Source organism: Macrobrachium nipponense, chromosome 23 (assembly GCF_015104395.2).
Source record: "Macrobrachium nipponense isolate FS-2020 chromosome 23, ASM1510439v2, whole genome shotgun sequence".
NCBI lineage: Eukaryota > Metazoa > Arthropoda > Malacostraca > Decapoda > Palaemonidae > Macrobrachium > Macrobrachium nipponense.
In genome coordinates this window covers 44,733,689-44,761,188 of record NC_061090.1, presented here as the reverse complement: position 1 = coordinate 44,761,188, position 27,500 = coordinate 44,733,689, and the positions used below count along the sequence as shown (strand labels likewise).

Here is a 27,500-nt window from a genome sequence, read left to right as displayed (position 1 = left end):
GGTTATTTTAAAATCCGTTTCCTTGGAATTCGTTGTAAAGTCTCCTCTTCTATGGAATATTGTTCTCCCTTTATTCCCATTTGCTTTTTCTTAAAACTTAACAATAGCTCTTAATTATGTGATCTCGGGCTTTACCCGCAGCTCTCGTTCGATTTGATCGTTTATGAATCTTCGCTTTTTTGTCAATTGAGAAGGAGTTGCGAGGAAGATTGTATGTGTTTTACTTTCGAGGAAGATTGTATGTATTTTACTTTCGAGGAAGATTGTATGTATTTTACTTTCTTAACGTTGGCTAGGAAGTAGGTACCAGGAGTTCTTATATAAATATGAATATTGTTTTTGGATTAGTAGAGACTTGCAGTTTCTTCCCTTAGAGAATATAATACCCACTAGGAGCAGATAGCTTGCGTTCAAAACTTAAATTTAGCGGTCAATTTGCAGAAATGATTTTTTCTTCACTTCTTCTTGCCTTCCTAACAACAGTGATATATATGATGAAAACTCCTTTAGCCACCTTCTTTTGAGGTAATAAATTATTCTTCCTTGGGCGTCTTTTGAATAGAGTTCTAAAGGTTAGGAGTTTCCATGCCTCATGAGTATGTGATAAATGATGTTAAATGTATGATATAGGGGATGCCCTTTAGGTGAAAAGGAACTACGTATTTTAATGTATCCGGATGGCTTCAAGTAAAAAGTACTTAATTTATAAGTTTGAGAAGTCAGATGGTAGTTTCCATGGCTTTTTTCACTATGTATGTATGTATGTATGTATGTATAGTTATTAATTTATGTACTCTTGCTGCATGCATAAGGATTTTTGCCCTCTTATATTTGTTATTGTGTTTAACTTCTTCTGTATGATGAAAAAATATACTATGTTATACGTATATACATACTGTGTGTATATCTACTATACATATACTGTATGTGTGCGTATATGCGTAACATGAGTGTTCCGTTGTTTCCTTACAAAAAGTAAGGAAGATAATACTCTTAGTTAGAACCCAGAACCCTGAGATTCTTCGGATCTTTTAATGTATATATCTTCCTCGAGTGATGCGGAGTAATGGAGGAAGTTTTCTTGTCTTTAATGAACTTCTCGGCAACCATAAATTGGAATAAAATATCATATATTTTTTCTCGCTCCTTCAGACCGCCCACTTTTACAAAGATTCGCGCCAGCTACAAATTACCTCAGAGGTGAACCGGGCCTTCACCCCCCCCCCTCTCCTCTCCTCTCCCGTAGCCGCCCTCTCCTGATTTATTATTCTACGAGGAAGAAGTCAGAAGAGATTTTCAAAAGTATAATTGCAGTTGTTGAATATTTATGCTTCTGTTTAGAAGTTATTCATGTGTTTATCTCTGCCGTTCTATTGCTTTCTGGTGTTTTCAAAGGAGGAGAATAGCCTGTATCACCGGGAATTTCGGGTTATTTATGTCCTTGGCGGAGCGAGCAGACAGCCCAGTGTTCAATATTTTATGTGGCTGATGATCATGCGTTTTAGTTACGAAGGCAAAATTTTGCCAGCCTCACTTTTAGCATGTTAGCTTGTTACAGTGGTTAACTTGGTAGATGCCAGCTCTTCTCTTATTTTTTCTCAGAGTTTTGCCAGTGTTTAAACATTTCTTTATATTTATATACCTGTCTTATTGGTAATTAAGATTTTCATTAAGGGGTCCCTTTTTGAAATGTTGAATCCCGCTCTTGTTCTGATAATATTGTATGTTAATGCATACGTGACTTGACACCTCTACACTAGTTTTTCCATTTCGTTAGAAACAGAAGCTGCAGTCGGGTCATAATGGGAACGTTGACAGTGGCACGTTGTCCAGAAAACTAGCTACTCGCGAGGCAAAATTTGAATTCATATTCAGATTGGTCGGGGTTGCCACGATTTTCGATTTTTAGTTACTGCAGTGGACATAACCTTCGATTGTTTCACCATTAACCCGTTTACGGAGTCCAACCTTCCCGAAGGTACCGGGTGGAGGGAGATTCATGAACAAAATCTTTGGTTGGTCTGTTAATATCCAGCTCAAAGAAAGATTACTTTCTTCTTTGTTTCCCGAATCTTATATCATCTCTATTTAGGATGGTCTATTTATATTTAAGAATGATCCCACTTTCCTTTGGTTTCTCAGTGAAAACTTTTTCATATCTTTAAGTATATTTAGTTTTTATGGAATTGCGGAAATAGCAGTCATAAGAAATGAAAGTTGCATTGTAAAATGTTCGTAAGGGATATAATTATGTAGTGCTGGATGGCTGAGTTGTATCTCTGGCGAATTCGAATTCCCACCTAGGAAGGAAACGGTTTCCTTGTAGTAATAAGGGCATCGTACAAGTGTAAAGAAATCCAGAATTTGAAGAGGTTTCAAATGCTTAAAATTCTGGTGCGTAAAAAGTTTTTGTTTTAATTTATATATATGTGTTGTCATGTAAATGCACCGGATTATCAAACACATTGGGATTTGAAGCAGTTTCTCCTTTCCAAACCTCGAAGAATGCGTCTCGTAAATGATAGTGAGATCATGTGACAAGGCTTGTGTTCCAGTAGAGGATGTTTAATCCAAGCTACCTTGGTTTTCATCAAGCTTATATCGTGGGAGTATATCCTTTATAACTAATTATACAACGACCATGATATTTATGGTCTGGAAGCCCGAGATCCGGAATAATTATGACTTGTAATCCACCAGATAATGGGATGACTCATTTGATCTCGGTTAATAATATCTCTACTGCTTCGGGAGTCGTAGATCATTAGTAATGAGCTTTCATTTTCGTGGCAAATTATGAAGATACACGTACTTCAGAGTAATATCAATCTGTTTGATTAAGTTATCATGAGCAGATCGTGTACTTGAAGTACGTACCCAGTTGTACATTCACGTAATTGTAATTCAATCTAAGTTAGATATTCGTGTATTTCAGATATCTATAAAATTGGTCATAGTGTAATTATGATGCCTTGTTAAGTCAGTTATTATTTATTTCCTGTGCGTGCTCTTTTACTTTGTACTAAGTATATAATAAGTATTAACTATACATTTACTTAAAATTCTTGCTAGCTGGCTGTTCTTGTACTTAATGTAACATATTAAACTAGCGATTTGTTTACATATGGTGTCCACTAAGTTGACTTTTTCTTTATTCGCAATAGCAACTAATTTTGGTTTCGTTGACTTGGACGATGTACGGATAAATTCAAAAGGCTAATTGAGACTTGAAGGTGTATTAAGGACACACTCGACGCAGTGAGAGGAATGACTTTTGGGTTGCCAATCTATTTTTAATTTGGCTGTACCAAGTATGCATTTCTGTTATTAACCAGATCTGTACTAATCATGTATTTGTTCCTGCCATGCATATTAAACGAGCTGTTTTTGTACTTTCAATGCTTAAAAATTTGGCCGCTTGTGTACTTATATAAAAGTTAGGCCTTTGTGTGCTTGCAGTGATCTCTGTAAGTTTATCGGTCATGTACTTATTCGTATTAAATTGACATTTTTGCAGTACCTACTTTGTTGGCTAAATTTTGAGTATCATCACACTCCTAAGTTGTCCTTTACATGTACTTTAAATCCAAATAAGCAGACCATTTGTGTATTTGGAGTGTGCACTAACTTGACCATTCGTGCATCTGCATTGTACACTCTGTTGACCATTTACATAGTTGCAATACATACTATACTGCCATTAGCTTTAAACCTTCCTGGTGAGATAGGGTACCATTAGATATGCCATGGGTATTTGTATGCCTGAGCCTAAGGGGATTTCCATATCACAGTGTGAAGTTTTACTGCATAGAATGAGGAATGCCAAAATCTTTTTTTGAGAACAACTATTTCCTTTATTTGAACATTGCTTCAAAAATATCCATATTGGTAGCATTCCGAAATATCTGTGATGTTTAGCTTTTGTTGGAGGTGCTTACAAGATTAAGTCAACGTTATGCTAGCACGGGCCTTTGCCCTACCTTGTCCTAAGGTTTGACAGGAAATAAGAAGCCAGCTGTGGAACCACAGACATTACATTAGATTTTAAGGTTTTGCACTTCACCCGACGCCATTTTGGATCATGGATAGTGGCACTTCATAGAGTACGCAAGTTATCACACATTCAATGTCACTGATGCTCTTATTTTATTAATTCCCCTCATTTCAGTCAGTCCATGAGGATTCAATCCGTCGTCAGTTATTGTCGCAGTGATTCATAGGGAATAGAGCCAGATTTGGAAAATTGAACGGATAGGTAATTGGAGATATAAAGGTTTGTTAGGATTTCTTTTCACGATGTCTGTATATGGAAACTAATGTTTAGATTAAAAAAAAAATTGTTGCTTCTATTTCATTTGCGAATTTTGTTCATATAAATTACGATTCATTAAAGGTGTGGTTTTGAAATATGTAGGTAAAATTCATCTTTCAACTTGAATGGAAAAAGTGGAAATGACTTATCCGACAACTATAATTTATTCCTATGTTCTTTAGAGTAGAAATACATTCTCGGCAAGGTACAAATCTGCTACCTTTGCTCTTTTCTGTTGGCTTTAGCTCTATGAATCCCAAGAAAAAATATAAAACTTTGACAAATGAGCTGTATTATTTTGGCGATTCATGTGACGACTATGCTTTGACAGAACATCGTCAACATATGGTGACATAAATGCTGAACCCCCAGAACTTTGTCGCCTTGAAGATAATACAGTTTGAACAAGTAAAGAAGGCCTCCATCTTGATAAATTGTATCTTCCTCTAACTATTCCTCTGACTACTTTAGGCACTTAACCGTGTTTCTTTGAATTGCCCTTGAGGTTAAGCAGCCATTGGTTGGCGATGTTTTTCCAGACGCCTAATTTGCCCTTTGATCCAGGAGCATAATGCAGTTTAGCCACTTGCATTAAACTTTGAATTCGTTTTTTAAAAAAATTTAGTATCGTGCTGTTATTCTCTCAAAATCGTGAATTTCCCAAAAATGTTCAAGCCTACGATCAAGAGCTGTGCACAGTAAAATGTAATAATTTATTATACAAGTTACGAGTGTTTTGCGCATATTTTCCGTCGAAAAGATTTTTCTCTGTATTTGTTTATAAATCTTATAATTTATAAACCTTTTGAGTCTACATAATGATGAATGATCCTATAACTCAGTGCCAAGGTAAATGAACCTCCTATTTTCAGTAACAAAACTGCTCCATTTTCACAAAGTAAGGAAGTTTCCATTATAACTCGCGATGGTGTATGGCTCCGTCGTCATATGTTGTCGAACATACTGAAACATGTTAACCGAGCTTACGTACTGCTGAAAAGTCTTAAAATGCCTTATGTGTTTGTATTTCATTCTACCCATGTATTGTAATGTTTTCACTTTATATATAGATACTTATATATATATATATATATATATATATATATAGATATATATATATATATATATATATATATATATATATATATATTATATATATATATATATATATATATATATATATATATATATATATATATATATATATATATATATATATATATATATATTATATATATATATATATATATAATCAAAAGCAGGGCTAGGCGACGGCCAGCAAGACACATCAGTGCGAGGGTGGACCAGGGAAACCAATTAATTCCAACATATTGCTTTATTTCCGACGTTTCGTAATAATTTCTTTATTACATCTGCAGGGATCTGTTGAATAAGGAAGAAATTACTGAAAACGTTACTGTAAAAACTTAAAATTTCATAGAAAATTTAAATTTAATACATTACAGCTAAAAAAACAGAAAAAAAACACATACACAAAAAAACCAAAGGCCGCTGACCAACCTTATGTGGAGAGAACAAAATATTGAATGCTTACAAGGACAGTTAACTTAGGTAAAGTTGAGTAGAGGAGGTTTGGGTATTCAACTGTGGGACTAGTAGTTTAATAAACAATGACTCAAGTATAGGCAACTCGTGAGGATTAGCTGTTTGGCCTATTATACTAAAATCACTTCTTTCGATGTAAGTTTTACAGATTTTGGAATGAGCTCTGATATTAGAATGTTCTGGGTTGGAGAGCCTACAACCAGTACGAAAGCTAATTCCCGATGGGAGTCGATTCTGACCCTCGGTAACCACCTCGTGGATCCGACATATGTCCCTGAGTTACACTTAGGCCAAGTATACTTATACACCACGTTAGAGGACATAAAAGGGCTTAATCGATCCTTATGGTTAAAAAAAGAAATACTTTCTTAGAGCTGGCAGTGTGGGACACTGCCTTTATTTTTATAAGCTTTTTAGACAAACTGACGGTGTAGCCATGGGCTTCCCTTTGGGTCCAACGTTTGCCAATATCTTCATGTGCTCGCTGGAAGACCGCATGTTAGATGAATGTCCCCTTAGGTTTCACCCGCTTTTTTATGTTAGGTATATTGACGATACCTTCGCCCTATTTAAAAATGATTTTGATATCGACCCGTTCTTAGCATTTGCCAATTCTGTACATGATAACATTAGGTTTTCTGTGGAAAAAGAAGTGAACAATCAATTACCTTTTTTAGAAGTTCTTGGTACTTAAAATGATGATTCTTTTAATACTTCTGTCTTCAGGAAAAAGACGTTTACTGGCTTAGGATGCAACTACTACAGCTCTTGTTTTTACAATTTTAAACTTAATTCTGTATTTATCTCTCCACAGGGCTTTTTCATTTCATCGAACTCGGCATTCCTTTCACCAGGAAATTAATTTTCTCTCTTAATATTTTATGAATAACTGCTTCCCTCGTAGCTTATTTTTTAAACAACTCCGCATATTTCTAACAAACAAATCACTGATGTCATGAAACCTCCAACAGTACCTAAGTTAAACGTTTACGCCAAATTTCCTTTTTTACATCATGATTCTTTTAGAAAACGTTTTTTTTTACAAATTATCAATAATCACTATGATGCGATCAATTTAAAATTAATTCCCAAAAATCCGTTAACAATTGGTTCTTTTTTTAACCATAAGGATCGATTAAGCCCTATTTAGTCCTCTAGCATAGTCAAAAGGCGATGTTGGAGAAATAAAAAAAACAAGGGGGAGAGAGTGTGAGAGAGAGAGAATGTGAGTAATAGGCAGTTAAGCAATATGTAACGGTGTGGAGGTAGTTTGGTTGTTTAAGGTAGGAGACACTTTCTTGATGTAAAGAGATTCTAAAAGAAGGAGCGAAAGATAATCAGCAGTTATCGCACTGGCTGCCATTTTCGAATCAAAGAATTTCGGCTACTAGAGGAACCATGCAAATTCATGCGCTAAAACTGTAAACTAGTTATATACACATAATTTCAAAATACTCTGTCGAAAGCTGCGATTGCTTGTTGCTCAATTCTTCTTAGAACCTCTTTACTCAATGAAACTTGTCTCCTACCTATAAACAATCAAACTCGTCCACACGTTACATATTTGCTTAACTGCGTATGTGCTCACGTATCTCTCTCTCTCTCTCTCTCTTCTCTCTCTCGTCTCTGCTTCTCTCTCTTCTCTCCTCGTTATGATTCTCCAACATCGCCTTGTTGGACTTGCCTATTTTCCATCATTAACAAACACAAACTGCTCAACAGTAAGTTCTGGCAAACATCGCCTTGAAGCTTGCACTAGTGCTAATTGTTTCCATCATGTTAGCAACCAAAACTTCTTAACAGTAAGTCTGTGGCAGAATGCTGTCTGTTTATTTTTTTAATTTTTATTTTTCCGGTGTGTTGCCTTTTGGATGTGTTATTTTACGTGAGTTTACTGTGACAGTGTTTTTTACTTTATTCTTTTGGCTTTAGTCACCTGTATTTTTATTTTCTTATAGCTAATGAACACTATATTTCTTATTAATTATTAGGTGATGTTTAGCAAATAATTTTTGAAATTGTAAAAATTAAATTCTATTATAGCCTGAAGATGGTGAAATGGATTCCCGAACGTAGGTTTGGCCAATAAAAAATGAAGAAATTGATCCCAGTTTCTCGCTGTGCCTTATCTTATATATTATATTATATATAATATATAATTATATAATATATATATTATTATATATCTTTATTATATATATTATATATAATTAAGTGTTTATTCAGATCACTGAATTCATATACATACATTAAGCTAGAAGTTTCCTTTTATCCCTAATATAATATATATATTTCTATATATGTATATACTATATATAATAATATATATAATTATATTATATATATTTATATATATTATTATTATATTAGTAATTTAATTTGATTTGTTATAGATTTTGAATGTTGTTTTTATTTGTTCCCTTTCGTGAAACACTACCATCAACGTCATTAGGATTGGTGGCGGCAGTGTTGGAGGGTCTGCCTTTGCCACGACGAACATCACCACCATCACCGCCACCGCCAGTATTTTAAACCGAGCATTTAGCCCTTCACTTATTTTTTTTAACTTCATTGTCGTAGTTGCGACAAAAATAACCCTTCCTAGCGAGACCTGTGAAATTAGATTTGTTAGGTCAAACGAGGGTTTAGCAACGCGGCTCGGGTTGCCAGGGGGAACATATTAAAGAGAAAAAGAAAAAACCGACTAATTTTGGGATAATTCTCTCTCTCTCTCTCTCTCTTCTCTCTCTCTCTCTCTCTCTCTCTCTCTCTCTCTCTCTCTCTGTGTCATTATATGCAAGTCCGTCAACGATTAGGATTGTTTTGAAAAATACGCTAGAACAAAGAATGCCCGCAGAAAAATTTGTTTGGCTGCCAATAATCTCTTTTGAAATTTCTGCGCTTGCAAATGAATTTTGTCATGTTCGTTTGCTCCATGTCAGATTAAAGTAAAAAGTGTCTTTTTACTGGGAGTAAGATATATTTTAAGTGCTAACGGTTTAAATATTCATGAATTGATTTTGTATTCTAAAGACAAACACAACTCATAAATAAGTGTGTTTATAGATATGAATATGTAAATGCAAATGCATTTATACACATATATGTGTAAATTTATGTTTGTATGTTATATATGTGTGTATACTTAATATATACAGACATGAAAAATATATATACCGGGTGTTTCGAATTAGAGATCCCCCCCCAACCCCCCCTCCACAGAACAAATGGAAAGTTATGAAGTTTTCTGCTATAGCCTATCTCCAAATACTTTATCCTGAGTTTCTATTAAGCTATTTTTTATTTTACATATCTTGTATTTTCAGACTGAGTTAGAAACAGCCATGGCTAACAACTCGGAGGAAATCAGATGGATTGACCGAATCCGGGCTGTAACCTTCAGAGAGGCCAGGGATGCTGGTGCATTCTTCTTTTCACGTTCCTGGATAGCTAAATACATTAAAAGAGATGAATCCTTTGTTAAAAGAAACTGGAACAAAAATTCATATGACTGTCATCGTGAAAAGAATGAGAATCTTGGAAACCCTGAAGTCCTTTCTCAGGAGTCAAAGGACAACATAGCTGAGGCAGTGGGTAGACCAAGAAAGTCTTTACGTAAATTGGCGCTTGAACTAGAAAAGAAAAGAAGTTATAGTGCTGTATATCGTGAGTTGAAAAAATCTGGTATCAAGCCATTTCATGTTATCAGCAAGCCCAACATTACTGAGCAACAGAGGGAAGACCGTGCATGGTTTTGTGGTTCATTTCTTAAAGATTGGTTTGAAGCTGACTTTCTCCATGCTGCCGCATCATTTGAATTCTTCATTTGTATAGTCAGGAAGCCAAATCATAAAAATGACTTCATTTGGGCTGCAAAGTTGGATGTTATCAGCAATGACGTGCACTGTCGCCAAGTTGTGAAATTTCCTAAATATTTGGAAATTTTTCTCTGTTTGACAGCCAAATGGTTAATGTGGATCATCAAAGAAAAATGACAGTCATGGAATGGTGAATACTTCAGAGAAACTGTGCTTACTGGTGGAGTATTTCCTTTCCCTAAAGATCCTGAAAATGTGTTGTGCTGCAGAAGTCCCATTTTTGCATGATAAGGCACCATGTAGCTCCTTCGAATAAGTGGTATCGATTTCTTCTCATCAAGTGAATTTCTAGATAGCTCCCCTGACCTTAATGTGTAAAAATATCGGTAGTATCTTAAAGGATCATGTTGAAGTGCGCACAGTGAACTATGATGGTATACTAAGCCTCGATGACCATTGAAGAGAAGTGACCGAAGTGCTCAGGGAAATGGAGTTTGTCTCAGCTTTTTTGCTATTTGCTGAAATCATACCCTTCAAAAATGCAGGCTGTGGTTCAGGCAGATGGAGACCACACAAAATATTAAATACTCAGAGAGAAACTTAAATAAATACCTGTTCTGATTACTTTTGTTTTTGTCCATATCAATTTTAGTTTATGCTGTAGAGGGGGGATGGGTCTCTAATTTCGATACACCATATATATATATATATATATATATATATATATATATATATATATATATATATATATATATATATGTGTGTGTGTGTGTGTGTGTGTGTGTGTGCGTGTGTGTGTGTGTGTGTGAAGTGACTATATATGTATATATATAGTGGTTTGTATGCACATGCATGAGTTTTCAAGAATACTTTTCTTTATTTTTCGATATCTATCTGTTGTAAATAAGGTAATTGCCTTTTGCTCAAGGGGAAGTATTTCACGTGTTATTTGGGGAGTACTTTCTCCTGATAGGGGGTTCACTACCCTTCACTGGAGGTCTCGTACCGTGAGACACTTGAAGCACTGTGCAATTGTATACCAAGTTATATGTATGCATGTCCTATGTTATCGGTGTCCAGGATATACATGATTGGGTTTAAAGGCCGTCAGTGGTGCTGCTCTGCCTTTTGGGAAGGGAATAAGGTGCACGTCTAACCCAAGCTGTTGTCACTTAGTGAAGAAGCTAGATGTGGGCATTTTGTCGTCAAGGAGCTTATTCTGTGTTATCCGGGAAGGATGAATGCAGCAATTATAGTCCTTTTGTTTTGATCTGTGACTGGTGCTTATCAGGGGAAAGTGTTTATAGATCATATATAATTTTCATTATAGTCTTTTATCACCTTGGTGGATAAGTTTTTACAGAATTTTCTTCCTGGTCTTTAAAAGTCTTTTGAGATGAGGTTGCTAGCCCCATGCCCTAATTTTATCCCTTTCCATTATCATCATAATGCGTTGAAAACAGATCCAAACTTTTATTGATCTTAACTGATGATTGGAAAATCACTTGCAAATTGTCTTTACGGCCGATAAAACGTCCTCCAAGAGGAGTTTTAAATTTAGAACATATAATAAATTCTCTCTCACTTCACGGCATTAAGCCTATACGAGTTGACCATTGAACTTATGGGTACCCAGGATTTTCAACTTTGTTATTAGTCTACTGTCATGAATAAGTGATCTAGTGGTCATTTACACACACACACACACACACACACACACACACACACACACACACACACATATATATATATATATATATATATATATATATATATATATATATATATACGGTCTATATATGCCTTTCTTAAAGGCTGACAGATCATTGTACCCCTTGTCGCTTGTCGAAGTATTAGTTCATGCACGAGTAAGTAAGTGGGAGACAGATTTTATAAATAGCTGTACTAAAGGATGTAGAAATTTGAGCGCGATTCACATCAGATTTATTTCATAGTGATTAAACATCAGGAAAAAGATTTTTCTTGTGTCGATGACCGTTGTTGTTGCAGTACAAAATCACAATACTTATCGCATCAATTACTGTTATATATCATTGTAGAAAAAAAACAATTTTGGGTTAGTTCACGGTAAACAAGAAATAAAAGAACGATGAAGAAGGGTGTGGTTTTTCCACGAATTAGGTGGAAGGAAGGCAGTAGGTCGGAGATAACAAAAGCAAGAAGAGCTCTCCGTAACTTGACCGGAAAGGTTAGCCAGTCTCAGCCACTGAAGAGATTTTCACAGAGTAAATTTTACATATAATTTGCCTCCATGCTTCATTTGGAAGTTGATTGTGGTGAGCATGTTAACTAAAATCTGGTTTTTATTCTGAAATGAAATTTTCCCAGAGCCATTTGTGCTCAGGTTCTAAACAAGCATCCCACGATTTTCCTGCCTTCGTTGCTCGAATTGTTTGGCTTTGCTTAGCTTTACAGGAGCATGATGGAAATCTGCAGTGATGGTGTAGTGTGCGAGTCCAGGAGAGTCGTTCGGGTAGGGGAGAAGAGGAAGAGATGGCGGCTCCCATTAGCTGGTCGCAATTTATTTCAATCATTCCTTTAATTAAGTAAAGGGGGAAGGGGTTAGTGGGGAATCCGGTTTCGTAGTGTGAGAATCTGTGTTTGTTTATTCATTCGCTAATGCCTTCGAGACAACAAGGACGAATTGAGGCGCGTTACCCCCCTGGCCTTTTGGTGATTCCACAGTGAATACGGATAAATTTCTTGCCATCTCTCTCTATCAGTTTATCCTGAAGGGAGTGACGGCAGCTCCTGTTCGTCGGAGTGAAGAGGAGGAGGAGGAGGAGGAAGAGGAGGATAGTAGGTGCTGGAATTGAATTAAAGACTCAAAGGCACATCAAGTTAGGGATAACGAAGGTGAAGCAACACGATTCAGACCAGGGGGAGTGATTGAACTTGAGGGCGGAGGGGCCAGGAATGGTAAACCCCCGGGTCCCTTTCTCGCAGTTGGATTCATTGTTATGCCATCGACAGAGTATTTCTCTCTCTCTCTCTCTCTCTCTCTCTCTCTCTCTCTCTCTCTCTCTCTCTCTCTCTCTCTCTCTCTGGGTGAGTATGATACTACATATCTGTATTTTTGCTTATACACACACGTACAGGTACTAATAAATACGATACGATTATTACTATTCACGTTTTACCTGTTCATAATGGAGCGCGTGCAAAAGCTTGTATCTTCTTTGAAATTGCGGTAAATGGTTTTTCATTGCTTGTTCACAAATTATAATGTGACCTTAGGGTCATTATTATCATCAGTATTTCTAGTGTCTTTACATAATTGTGAGCATATGCTGCTTATATTACAATTTTCGACTGGTAGTACAGAAAATCTACAGGTATTTTATTCTTGTTTAAGCTGTGCTCAAGGGTTTTTTTGGTCCTGAAGTTTTAGTAGAAAGAGTAATATTTTTCAAACTTATAGTGAAGTTGTTTTAAATTGCAGTCATTACGTTCATGTTTCCATAATGAGTTCTGTGCTGATGATAATGTCAACAGACCTGAAGTTCGGCTCTTAAATATTTAAATGTCCTCATTATTGTGATATATAGCATTTGCTTGAAAATTACTCTCAAGACTTGTTTAATTTTCAGCTTTTAAATATTTTGATTTTCTGTTCTAATCTTGTTGCCATGAGTCTTCACTTTCTCTGTCACACGTACCACACTGATTGTATTGATTACGCCCATATAAACGGGGGAACTAATGAACCTCACTCCTTGTCTGTTAAACGCCGTGAATAATGTAATGGAACGCGGTGTTCATCACCCAACATGTCTGTTCATCTTGATGATGCATCCAATTCTCTTGATCTTTTCTTTGCAATCATTCTTATTTTACCAAAATTTCTGAAGCTTGTTAGCTTACCATCACCGTTTTCAGGACTTTTACCCGTATCTATCTTTGTAAATAAGCCTTGTTCATTGCCAGGTATGATACTCAAAGGATCCTAGTGTTTTAAGATATGATCTTTTAACTCCATCATTCCTAGGATGGCTGATGCTGTGTTGTTACCCACAAGCCTGATTTTCCAGCGCGGAACCCCAGCCCCCTTTCCATGCTCCATGTGGCACCATGCTCTTCCTTCCAACCATGGGTTTTACTGTTGGTTATCCGCCTGCTTTATATTTTAATGCTATTCGTCCTTTTTATATATAGCATTTTTAGAGGTGGCTTTGTTAACATTTCAAGTGAGAAGTATTCTCTTACTAAGAAGAATTCTATAGTTTTCATCTTTTCTTATATTGAATGTTTTTTTTTTTTTTTCCAACAAACATCTCGAATTTCATTAGGTTAAAATCATCTCTTTTACTGGCTTCTGGCCTGATGCGTCTATAGCTTAAGCTTCAAATGAAAAGTTAACGTATTTTGGTTCTCAATCCTCAGCTCACAGCTCATTCCTTTCTGGGCTATTACGTTATTCCATATACTTCGATATCACTCTGATCCTACCCCTTCTATTGAATTTAGTGCTCATAATGTTTGCAGTTGTCTTGATTTTTTTAAAGATCAGTAAGGTATTTGGCAAGGATTGCATTCCATGATTTTATTTCCGTAATGTGAAATCAAGCAATTACCCTTCCTCCTAGAAATAGGTTTTATGTGGTATTTTCAAGGAAGATTCTGTCGATGATAACAGAGACTACGGATTGAACTGTGCAACTGTTGTCAAGCAGCAAATAGGCGGACGATTCACGCATACATTTAACAGGAGTATGGAGTTCAAAATAACATTTAACGTAAGTACTCCTTTTTTCTGCCTTGGAGGAATCTTATGCTAGGAAGAGCGTTGTTTTATCAAACTTTCACTAAAGAGTAGAAAATTTTTGGACATTTTTCGTAAATTCCATTTGATATAATCGTAAATTAGAGTGCAGGAGCCTGCATACGAGTGAATGATTTAAAAAAGCCATATATGATGGTGGTTTCCATTTCGTAGGAACGCTAAAATTTTAGTCAAAGTGAACCGTACAATTCTTAATCTAACTCTGTTAAAGTCTTGTGTTAGGTAAGTTGTGATGATAGCGAACTAAAAATAACGTCAAATGTGCACGTACTTAATGTTCAAAATGGCTGTGTTTATGTATTTCCAAATGTGTAAGTGAAATGAATGTACAAACCATTTGATGAGTAAATCAACCTGAAAAGGTAATCACGCGGTTACAACAGTTGATTCGTTAGGATGCATTGACGACTGATATCCCGCGAGACGGGTTATTATTTTCTTTGGGTGTCATCGATTTCATCGGAGCTCCATGAAATGAGGAGGAGGAGGAGGAGGGCGGCCATTGCTGACTTGAAATGATTTGCATCATCAAAAGCCTCATTCTGAAACGCCCCTCTTGATGTGGGGAGCGCTCGAACGCCATTTTAATCAGAGTCATTAATTTGTTGTCATTTTTTCCCCACTGCCGAGCATAGAAAAGGCTGGAAGTTGAATGGGTATGAGAGGTTATTAATTAAATAGTGGCCATCGGTAATGGATTTATTAAACTTTTGAAGTAGTCGCATAATGCATTATTTGGCTGGACCTATTGTTTTGCAGGAGACCGCTGCTGGATTTTTCTCTGCAGCATCCACCGCTCACGCGCGATTTTTCCCTTTGAAATGTGCTTTATTGCGCGGTAATAATAATCTGCACTTGGGGATTCGATGGAATAGATCTCGTATCAAAACGTTTCGGTCGTTTCTACGATTCATGTTGATGTCCTTATTTTACTTTGTCTCATGTTCGTAACTGTCATTATGAAGTATGGGTACCCCATATTCCGTTAATTCTTAAAACTCTGAAGCAATGCTTAGGTTGCAAATTGTAAAATGAATGATGCAATGATCAGGTTGTGAATTGTAAAATATGATTAGGTTGTGAATTGTAAATTGAACGAAGCATTGCTTAGTTTGGGACATGAATGACAGTTGGAATTAATAATTGCCTTGTATTCGAGCTCACTATAATGAAATATTTCTTTCTGGTGTGAATGAGCATATCCCACCATGAACAATATGTGGTTTTGCAGATATTAAATCTAATATCAAAGAATATATCGTTACGACCTGGTTGGTGAAGGATGTGATTATCCGTTTGAAGCTGCTGAGGTGAACTGTTATAGGAGCATGTGTGGTTTCAAGACGAATCAATAGATTTGAAAATCTAGAAACCGCTGAGGTAATAAAAAAAGGTTATCGTCGAGATATTGAATTATCAGTGTTTTAGGGTGGAAAATTATTTTTATTTCAGTAGCTGAAACCTATTCACATTGAAGTAGCGCACAGAGACCATTGACTTGAAATTCAAGCTTCCAAAGAATGCTGGTTTCAACCTCGCTCCGCAGACCGAACACTGCAGCAGTAACTGATCATGTTACAGAGCCAGTGATTTTTCATCGGACGGTGAGAACACTACCCGCAACATCAGCGGCAAAGGTTAAAGCGTGGGATAGATACTGTAAAAGAGGCAGGATAAAAGGCACAGTTTTGATAACCAGAAACTCGAAGATGTTTCAATGTATTTATGTATGTGTGTGTGTGTGTGTGTATAGAGGGATCCGATGAGCTGCTGGCGGATTCTTCTGATAAGGGTCTGGAGTGACTTGTGGTATGCGCACCGGTCTTTATGGTTCAACATTAAACAAGCTGTTAAGGGAATTATTGTTATACGTTTATATATATATATATATATATATATATATATATATATATATATAATTATATGTATATGTAATATATGTATATGTATATATATATATTAAATATATATATATATATATATCTATATTATATATATATATATATGTAAAATATATATCTATATATATATATATATATATATATATATACTATAGTATATATATATATATATATATATATATATATATATATATATATATATAGAGAGAGAGAGAGAGAGAGAGAGAGAGAGAGAGAGAGAGAGAGAGAGAGAGAGAGAGAGAGAGAGAGAGACTGAGACTGACTGACTCCATATTGTATATGAATGTATGTCCCTTTTCACCACCCAGAGAGAGAGACACACACACACACAAACTGATTCCTACCACAGTCAGCTTTAAAAGGTGAAGCTTGCAATTACAATATGGATGTAGCAATGCTACCTTAGATTTTCAATTGCCATTAGAGTAGTACGATTTAGTAATTGTGTTTTATACTAAAATACTTACATATTTTTTGGATGTGTGACTTATATCTTTTATGTATGTATTAATGAATCTTGATAGCAGTTAAAATCTTTCTGCACAGCTGTTAACTACAGCCTACATAAAGTGGTGAAGCAGTTTCTTTATGAAGTCCATCAAGTACATCGTAGTGAATTAATCTTGTCTGTGTGAAAATATATGCACAGTAAGGACAACTGCGTAAAGTCATAAGCATTGTTACAGTTAGTGTGGCATTCGTATTCGTACCAGCCATCCTGATATTTTGATGTGGACGTGTGTGTGCAGCGTTTTGAAATGTTGCCATTGAAGATACGTTTTTGGATTTCATTGCTGATTTAATAGTATTGTATCCAGCGTTTACTAGCAAGCCTGTGAATGACGCCTCCTTGAGTTTTACTGTTGATTGAACCGTTGCACAGTTTTCTTTATGGCTGATCGAAGTGTCGCATTATGGCTCATCCTTTTGAAGATTAAGACGCCCACCTTCGAGAAGCAATGTTTATGTTATAAGGTAGAAAGTCGCTTCCGAAGCGCCGATTGGATCAAGAAAGACGTTTGGAAAAGGGCTGGGGACAGGGCCCGGGATGGTGGTGGGGGTTTGGGGGGAGGTGGGTGGGTGCTTTCGGAGGTGAGAGAAGAGAACGGAGAAAGAAAGAGGAAATTCAATAAAGAAAAAGAAAAGAAAAATGTCACGCGCTCGAGTGGATCTCGATACACACCTCACACTTTTCCGATTGTGTGTGTCGATGCCGTTGGCGAGTTATAGTAATTGTATTTTTCTTTCCAGGTTTGCATTTAGTTATCTCACTGACCATGAGATTACGCGGGGGTTCATCAGAGTGAATCTCTCCCTCATATCGGTTATTGGACGCAAGTTTAATGCAAACCAGATCTCGCCATCGAAAATTGTAGTGTATTTTCCTAGCACTGTAGAGACAGCTTTGAATTCCCCTTTTATTTTCACAGCTATAGTTTCCTCACAAATGTTGCCGGTAGTCTCTCTCTCTCTCTCTCTCTCTCTCTCTCTCCTTCGATATCGTGTCGACATCGACGATTGTCTGAAAGGCCGGAAGACCAGTGATAGGAAGCCTCAACCATTTCTCGTGATGGAGGTGTTCTTCTGTGATGAGGCTCTTAAAGATATATATACAAGTCTCCTCCATCTGTGTGTTTACCGGCTTGGTCTTTACCAGGAATTTGTAACCCACTCTCTCTCTCTCTCTCTCTCTCTCTCTCTCTCTCCTCCTCTATAATATATCTACTTATCTATCTATCTATCTATCTATCTATCTAACAAATATATATATTACTAAAAACAAGCACTAAAAACAGCAGAGAGAGAGAGAGAGAGCTCACCGGCTTTTGCAAAGAAAGCAGTCCTTTGTCTCTGTACTCTACCTCCACGACGTACTAAAAGAAATTCTCTCTCTCTCTCTCTCTCTCTCTCCAAGCGGAACGCTCGAGTGTTTGGGTTTTAACCGCTTCAATTATTGCCAGCAAGGAAGGAAGGAACGGCGAGACGTCCCACTCGGCAAAACCTTGGCTTCGAAGCAAAACCGCATAGCGGTGCTCGCTATACGATGTTCAAGATAGATAAGGGACGAGCGCGAGAGCATCCACTCGCATTTCCACGCTGCCTCTCCTCTTACGTTTACGCATTTCTTGTCCATTATCCAGCCTTCAGTAAAGGGAATGACTTGGGAAAGGGTGGGAGATGTATGGTGGGGGTGGTGGGTTAGGGGTTGGAAATAGATATGGTTCTTTCGGAAAAAATCGGAGGGTGAAGAAAAGGCTGTTGTAGTACAGGCTGGGGGGGGGGGGGGGGGGGGGGGGGGGGGGGGGGGGTGGAGGCCAGGTTGGTTGGGTCCTTCTGTCTGATAAGGGAGGTACATCCAAATTTATGAAAGACGGAAAATGGTAATTGGTAAGTTTTATACGCAATGAAGGCAGTGTTGGAGGTGTGGCACCAAATCCCACACAATTTCTTCCCCTAGCTCCTCCTCCTCCTCCTCCTCCTCCTCCGGTAACGATCAGGGTTATATTTGAAGCAACAGGGCATTTTCTTTCCCTGTCACTTATAAACCAGGTCAGAGAGAGAGAGAGAGAGAGAGAGAGAGAGAGAGAGAGGGTACAAAATGGAAGAATGAAATTACAGTCGTGTCTGTCAGTATTGGGGAATGAAGATGGTAGTTATTGTTTTTGCACGAAGATGTCACTCAAGGACTGAATTAAGGCAGCAGCCGATGGAAGAGAAGAAAAGGAGCGATCTATTTTTTCCTTTTCTAAATGGGAATTTTGCTCCGACGAATGATAGCAGCAAAGACAAAAAAAAAAGAAGTGGACGATTCTTATCAAGAGACAAGGAAATGGAAAAGACGAAAAGGAAAAAAAAAAAGCTCTAGAGAATCGGCAAGACAAGGGAAAGTAGAAGAAAAAAGGGAAAGCCAAAGAACCTTGCTGATAGCTGGGACGAGATACACATCTCGGAAAATTTGTCTTGTCAAATACTCTTTCTTATTGCATCGACGATTTTCCGGTTCGATTAGGTGATTGCTTTGTGCCCTCGCTCCCCCGCTTTTTCTCTCTGTCTCGTCCCAATTTGTAACGTCTTCAGGAAATTTCCTTTCAATATATTTTGTTGACCAGCTTTCGCTCTAGCTGTGCCATTATTAATCAACGTAGTTTGAGTTCGGGTAATATTGACGATATTTTAATGATCTTCATGCGTCAGAGAGTTCTATTTGAGAATATTTATCGAAGAAGTTGTCAGTCTTTTATTGTGTATTTCATTAATCTTGGTGTTAATATTCTCTCTAGATACTGAAAGACTGTCCATAAATTGCTGGATTTTATCATACACGTGTCCGTTCCTTCGTAAGTTTTAGCACAGTAGTGTTCTGTAATTTTTTTCTTTTTTATCTAATTTACATATGACCGTCATAGTTTACGTATTATTTTAAAAGGGATAGGAATGTAAATATTCCCGCGTTGTTTAATATTCCCATGCACGTCATGGTTTTTTTAATGCATGTCTCTCTAATATATACATAACATTTACTTAGGTCCAGAAAAGACCGTATATATATATATATATATATATATATATATATATATATATATATATATATATACATACTATATATATATATATATATATATATATATATATATATATATATTACACATATATATATATATATCATCTATAGGTTGTATATATATCTATATATATAGACTGTATATATAATATATATATATATATATAACATATATATAATATATATATTATATATATCTTTATATATATATATATAGATATATATATCATAGCCTTGAAAATGAGACCATAGTCTTGAGTCTTGAAACGTTGGCAACAATAAAGCAACCCATGTATTGAGCTGTTTTGCCTCTTCACCTTTCACCTGGTATATATATTATATTATATATATATATATATATATATATATATATATATATATATATATTATATATCTACATCTATATATCTATATAGATATAGATATAGATATATTACTATAGTATATATAATATATATATATATATATATATATAAACATATAGTATATATATAATATATATATATATATATATATATATATATATATATATTTAATATATATAATATGGTATATATATATATATATATATATATATATATATATATATATATATATATATATATTATATATATATATATATATATACCAATACCAGGTGAAGAGGCAAAACAGCTCAATACATGGGTTGCATTATTGCTGCTAAAGTTTCAAGACTCAAGACTGGTCTCATTTTCAAGGCTATGAAAAATAATAAATACATAAATTACAAACTTGTCCAGCAAGAGTAATATAAATTATCACATACAAATAAGCACGAGAAAAAAATATGAAATACAAAAATAAAATGAAAATAATAATAACCAAAAATACACAGTGTATTAAACACTAAGTAAAAAATTTAAAAAAAATTAAAAACATATAAAACAAACCAGAGCGAGGAGGAGTCGAGATAACCAAGGAAAGAAGATAAGAGTGGGTGTCTAAGCAATGTATAATGGAACTGCTATAGTGTTGTTATTTAATGTTGGAACAAGGTGCTTAATGGCCAAGGACTCGAGTATAGGGAGTTGGTTTTCATTAGGGCTGGATAAAAATATCTTAAAATCCTCGTAGTTGATTCTGATTTGCATATTTGTGCATGGTTTCTTATATTTGAGCTTGGATTCTTATATTGAAAGCCCTGGACTATAAAGCTTCATCCCTTTGCGGTAATTAATGCCTATGTGTGAGTCACATCGGCGAGTGCTTCCAACGTAAGTCTGTTCGTTGCACGAACAGCAAGTCTACAAGTAAACTAGGCCAGACCGCATCAAAGAAGGCAATTTTTCTTTTTGTCGAAAGAATCCTGATGATGTGAAATTCATCATAAGGAATCCAATATATATATATATGCCTGGACTGTGACCAATCTTACATCGGATTTACAGGAAAATCACTTCCCCAGAGATTATACAGCACAAATGGTCAGTTAGGTATGGACAACAGAACTCGCTATTTTCAATCATATAAATGAACATAACCATAGTATAAACTGGAATTTGTCACATATAATTTATAGCAGCAACTGCCCGTATAAGAGTCAAATGATAGAATCGGCCTTGATTAAAGAGAGGTAGGTAATGAATATCTCAAAGGGAGCATGGGACTCAGATGTCATTGACAAGGCTTTCATTCAACCGATGCTTAAGAAGATTGAAGGAAGATTATCAGCGGGAGTGACCTAAATTGGCTTACCTGTGGATGGCCCTCTTTGTATAAATACCACCTTTTCTGTAACTTTTCTCATTCATCTACCTGAAGAGGGCGACAGCAGTCTCTGAAATATAGTATTTCTCTCTATATATTTTGGTGTTTTTATGGGCTCCTTTTATTAGATGGAATTCTGTTATAACAGAACATTTTTACCGGTCATATATATATATATATATATATATATATATATATATATATATATATATATAATATATATATATATATATAATCTACACACTGCTAGGAGCTATATGTTCTTTAGTGTAATAGTCAAACAATCCTCTGGGGATTAACCTGCTGAATAGATGGAGGAGTGCTGAGATCTCGCTGTATATAAATACCAAGGATGAATAATTGTAAATAAGAAATTGGAATGTAAGAACCTGAATAAAGTTGAAAAGATGAAACAGGTGGACAGAGAATTCAGATATTGACTGGACACCTTTGCTGTTTTTGAATACGGTACAAAGGAATGGGTAGAGAGAGGCTGGTAGGTGGTAATGTGAATATATATTTTTGAGGAAGAACATATGGAATTGGTAGAGGGGAGAGTAGGCTTATCTTAACGCTATGTGCATAAAAGGCACTGACTGACAGGAAAGCAGTTAGCATTAAGGTTACCAAGATTAACGAGATTTAATGAAAACAATTCAATAAGAGTATATATATTTATATATATATATATATACTATAATATATATATATCTATATATATATATATATATATATATATATATATATATAATATATATATATATATATATATATATATATATATATATATATATATATATATATATATATATATATATATGACTATACAACAGAATTCCATCTAATAAAAGGAGCCCATAAAAATGCCAAAATAAAGAAAGTCCTATATTTCAGAGACTTATCTCTCTTCAGGTAGGTAAAGAATGAAGAGAGAGACAGTAGACTCTGAAATACAATACTTTCTTTCTATATTCTAGCGTTATTATGGGTTCTTTTTATTATATATTATTCAAAATTCCACCTCGTCTCCTCCCAGAAAATACATTTACATTGAAAATTTAGGCCTTGACTCGAGGACGAAGGGTTTAAACAAGAAAAAAAAGGGTGAAAACTAAACTTCCCAGGCATAAGGCCAGGGTTACTGAAAGGGGAGGAATTTTTACATAAAAGCTGGACTCTAGTTTTAAAAGCACTGTATTTACATAAATTTACAGAGGTCCAGGAAACACAAGGGTAGGAGAACTTCTCTCAGTCTACCCGAACACGTGGCGGGAGCAGCCCCGGTCACGTGTTTAGGAAAATTGCACAAAGCAAAATTGCAAGCTTGAAGGACTTCCAAGTTCTACCACAGCCAGGCACAGCGTTTGTCTGCAAGAAGAGGGGAATAGGCATGAGGCAGGGCACATGTGGGGAAACTTTACTCACTGTTTTCTCTCAATCAAAAGGCCACTCAGGGTGGGAATGAAATGAATGTAAAATTTACACAGCAGGAACTATTTCGTGGCTTAAATTCACCAGGGGAATATTACTAGTATCACAGGGGAGTAATTACAGAATTGAGCCCAGATGGCAAAGGGGAATGAAACACTGCACAAGTCGTCTTGGAAAATTAAATGAAATACAGACAAAGATAAAACAATTCCCTGGTTGAAAGGGAATTTCCTGTACAGTACCTTTAGTGAGGATGCAGGATGTCTTATTCTGTAAGTCTGGACATTATGGACTTTAAAAATATACTTGGTCTTCCCAAAGCATGGGAAAGCAGGCCCAGGAGGGGGGGGGGGGGGGGCGGGCAGCGGCGACTGGTAAGGGGCCAGCGGTCTGACCTAGCCTAGGTCCCGTCGTTTTCTGAGGCCTTTCTCCTGGGTTCAAGGCCTTTTCAAGCTTTCTCCCGGATAGCTCCTCCCACTATGCCTGCAGGGGATATTCCAAGCACCAATGGGAGAAGAGGATAGCTTTTCAAAAGAAAAAGGAGAATGGATTCCTCCAAAGTCGAAGGGGCAACTCGTAGGGATTCATTAAACTTGGGTTAAAGATTATTTCTTTCCTTGTTTCTAGCTAAATCATGAACAATACATATATATATATATATATATATATATATATATATATATATATATATAACATATATATAAAGATTTCAGGAGGTTCCATGATACACACTCAGTAACAGGCCATGATTTATTATACAAAAAACGTTTCGCACACAAAACACGGTGCATCATCAGTCTGTGAAGAAATAAAAACAATTACATTATATTACTACATAAAAGGAATTCATCAAAAATTAAAATTGACATTAAAAAACTGTAAAAAAGCATTATTAAAAAACAGTAAGAAACAAAAGAGAGAGACTACTAAAACACCAACCATCTCTAGTAAGGAAAGAAGAGGGAATGACAAAAACAGTTTTTTAATGTCAATTTTAATTTTTGATGAATTCCTTTTATGTAGTAATATAAATGTAATTGTTTTTATTTCTTCACAGACTGATGATGCACCGTGTTTTGTGTGCGAAACGTTTTTTGTATAACTAACTCATGGCCTGTCTTACTGAGAGGGGTGTATCATGGAACCTCCTGAAATCTTCCTATATTGCCGTCTGCAGATACTAAATTTCACCAAAGATGATACAGCAACTGTTTTCGCCCTCCTGTTCGCCTTTCGCCTTCGCCTGCCGGGGAATTCACCACTTTGCTCAACTACTGAAACACCGATATCCAGCTGTTACCTTAACAACTTCAGCAAACTAGAAAAAGCGACACTCAGACTTGAGAAAGCAAAATGCGATTTGGATTTTCTGCAATACTGTGACCTGAATGATGTCGTCCCGAAGTCGTAAGATTCAAACTCTTACAAATCGCCCTCTACAACACTGATTCTACAAGGAAACATTGAAGACCTTATCAGAACGAGATTGACACCAAGATCGCGTCCATCCAAAAACTTACGTCTACAGCTGAACAACTCAAGAAATTACTGTATAATGATTTATCTTTGCTGGACCGAATGCTTTTCCAAAGACTGTTTTATAATTTTATTAATTAATGATTTTATTTCCTCTGTATGTGAACGGCATCAAAAGAAACTTCAAAGCCTGGGTGTTGTCATTCCTGATTTTTACCAAAGAAATTATTGCATTTTTAACATGTCTAATTATATTTTATCTAAGAGAGAGGAGTTTTTGCTATCTTTTGGGTTAGATTTTTGTTCTACCATCCTATAGACCGAACTATGCCAGATTTTTTTACCTTTTGAAGTGCTGTTTCAAAGACTCATTAAACTTGATGTTATGAAGAATACAGGTAACCTACAACGAGAAAACTGTCGGCTCTCATACATAAAACTTATGCTAACTTAAGACAGTAACAACGTGACACCATTTTTTAGAAAAAATGATTTAAATATACTCCTGACTTTGAAAAAACGGGAAGATATAGTTATTTGTAAACCGGATAAGGGTAAAGGTTGTAGTTATCCTCAACAAAAATGACTATATTGAAAAAATGGATAACATTCTGTCTGACACCGCCAAGTTCCAATCTCATGGTGAGCCCAATTTTCTTGATATATATAAAAAGAGAGGATAGAGTTAATAGATTCTTAAGGAAAATAAAAAATGATCATATTATAAATGATGTAACTTATCAGAAATTATTTGTTACTGGTTGCGTCTTTCAGTATCTTATATGGACAACCAAAAATTCATAAACCTAATACACCTGTTAGACCTATTATGGCTGCATATAACAGCCCATCGTTCTCTATCTCCAAATTCTTAGCTGGCCTGCTTTCTGAACATAGTACAAATGATTATACTCTAAAAAACGGTTATGAATTTCAACAACAAATTATTAACCAAGATGGTGAATAAATTATATGGTCAGTTTTGACGTTGAATCTCTTTTTACTAATGTACCACTGACCGAAACCATTGATATCATTTTAAATAAGATTTTTAGTATTGACACTCTATTTCATGGTTTTAATAGATCTACTTTTAAACAATTTCTGGAACTTGCTGTGCAAGATTCCATGTTCGTGTTTAACCACAGCTCTATTCGCAGGTCGATGGAGTTGCTATGGGTGGGTTCACCTTTAGGTCCCATATTTGCAAATTTTTTTATGTCTGACTTGGAAACTAAATTTTTAGACCATTGTAATTCCTCTTTTAAACCAGCGTTATTTTAGAAGATATGTGGACGATACCTTTGCACTTTTTAAACATCCTTGGCAATGTTCACAATTTTTAGAATATATTAATCAACAACATCCGAATATTCAATTTACAATGGAAGTGGAGAACGAGGGCAGTTTACCATTTTTAGATATCAATGTCACAAGAACTAACTTTGAATTTACACAGCTGTCTATAGAAAAAGGACATATACGGGATGGCCAACAATTACTATAGTTCATGCCAAAAAACCTTTCAAACTAAACAGTATTTACACTTTAGTAATCCATAGAGCACTAAAATACTCTTCCAGTTGGCCAATATTTCATAAGGAAATGGAATTTTTATTAAACTTCTTTCAAAAAAATTCATATCCTAGAGATATAGTTCATAGAATCATTAATAAATTATTAACCAAATTTTTCCAACCACCTATAGCTAATTTTGATGTTCCAAAGAAACTGTGTTTTGCTTCTGTCCCGTATGTGTCTGGATACCAAGTTCTCACTTAGACTTACTAAAATCATCGAACAGGAAATTCCATGTCTTCAACTTAAACTTATTTCGAATAATCCTTGTAAAATAGGTTCATTTTTTAATTTCAAAGATCGCTTGCAGTCCTTCATGAGATCGAATGTTGTTTTATAAATCACATGCCCTGGATGTCCGGGCTCTTACATTGGATCGACTCGAAGGTTACTGCAAGTGAGATATTGCAGCCATAAGGGTTTCAGCTTTCGCACAGGTCAAAGAATTAAGCAACCTGAATTTTCCAATATTAGAAATCATGCTGCTCTTTGCAAAATAGAGATCTTGAAGCAGCACTTCTCCATAATTGGCTATACGAAGGACCCAGATCACTTAACCACCTTAGAGTCGTTACTCATAAAAAGGCTGGTTCCTTCACTCAACAATAACACCTCGTCTTCAACTTTATATCTGGCATAGTTTTCGTCTTGACTGGGACCTCGGTTTTTGTCATTCCCTCTTCTTTCCTTACTAGAGATGGTTGGTGTTTTAGTAGTCTCTCTCTTTTGTTTCTTACTGTTTTTTAATAATGCTTTTTTTACAGTTTTTTAATGTCAATTTTAATTTTTGATGAATTCCTTTTATGTAGTAATATAATGTAATTGTTTTTATTTCTTCACAGACTGATGATGCACCGTGTTTTGTGTGCGAAACGTTTTTTGTATAATAAATCATGGCCTGTTACTGAGAGTGTATCATGGAACCTCCTGAAATCTTCCTATATTGCCGTCGGCAGATACTACATATATATATATATATATATATATATATATATATATATATATATATATATATATGTATATATATATATATGTATATATATATATATATATATTATATATATATATATATGTATATATATACTATATATTATATATATATATATATAATGTGTGTGTGTGTGTGTGTATGAGTATGTACGTATGTGTATATGTATGTGTGTAAAACATTTGCTTGATGATTTTAGTTAGTGCAGCTGAAACCCCTATCATGTAAGTACACCAGGAAGGTTTTATATATTGTGGTTAAAGATATCTGGACAGATGATTATGTTCTGCCCCTGCTCTGTATGCTTTTCCCCAT

General features: G+C 35.5%; 2 protein-coding genes across 2 annotated transcripts in view; one reads left to right on the top strand and one right to left on the bottom strand.

Annotated features, from left to right (window-relative positions):
* The window catches only part of LOC135197705 (uncharacterized), a 31,922-nt gene extending 23,535 nt beyond the window's left edge, over window positions 1–8,387 (bottom strand). Inside the window, exon 1 of the mRNA XM_064224745.1 lies at window positions 8,316–8,387. Within this exon, the coding sequence (XP_064080815.1) occupies window positions 8,316–8,387 (72 nt within the window). The remainder of the gene's footprint in view (window positions 1–8,315) is intronic.
* LOC135200284 (uncharacterized) overlaps window positions 1–27,500 on the top strand; it is an 880,536-nt gene that overhangs the window by 155,401 nt on the left and 697,635 nt on the right. The window lies entirely within an intron of this gene.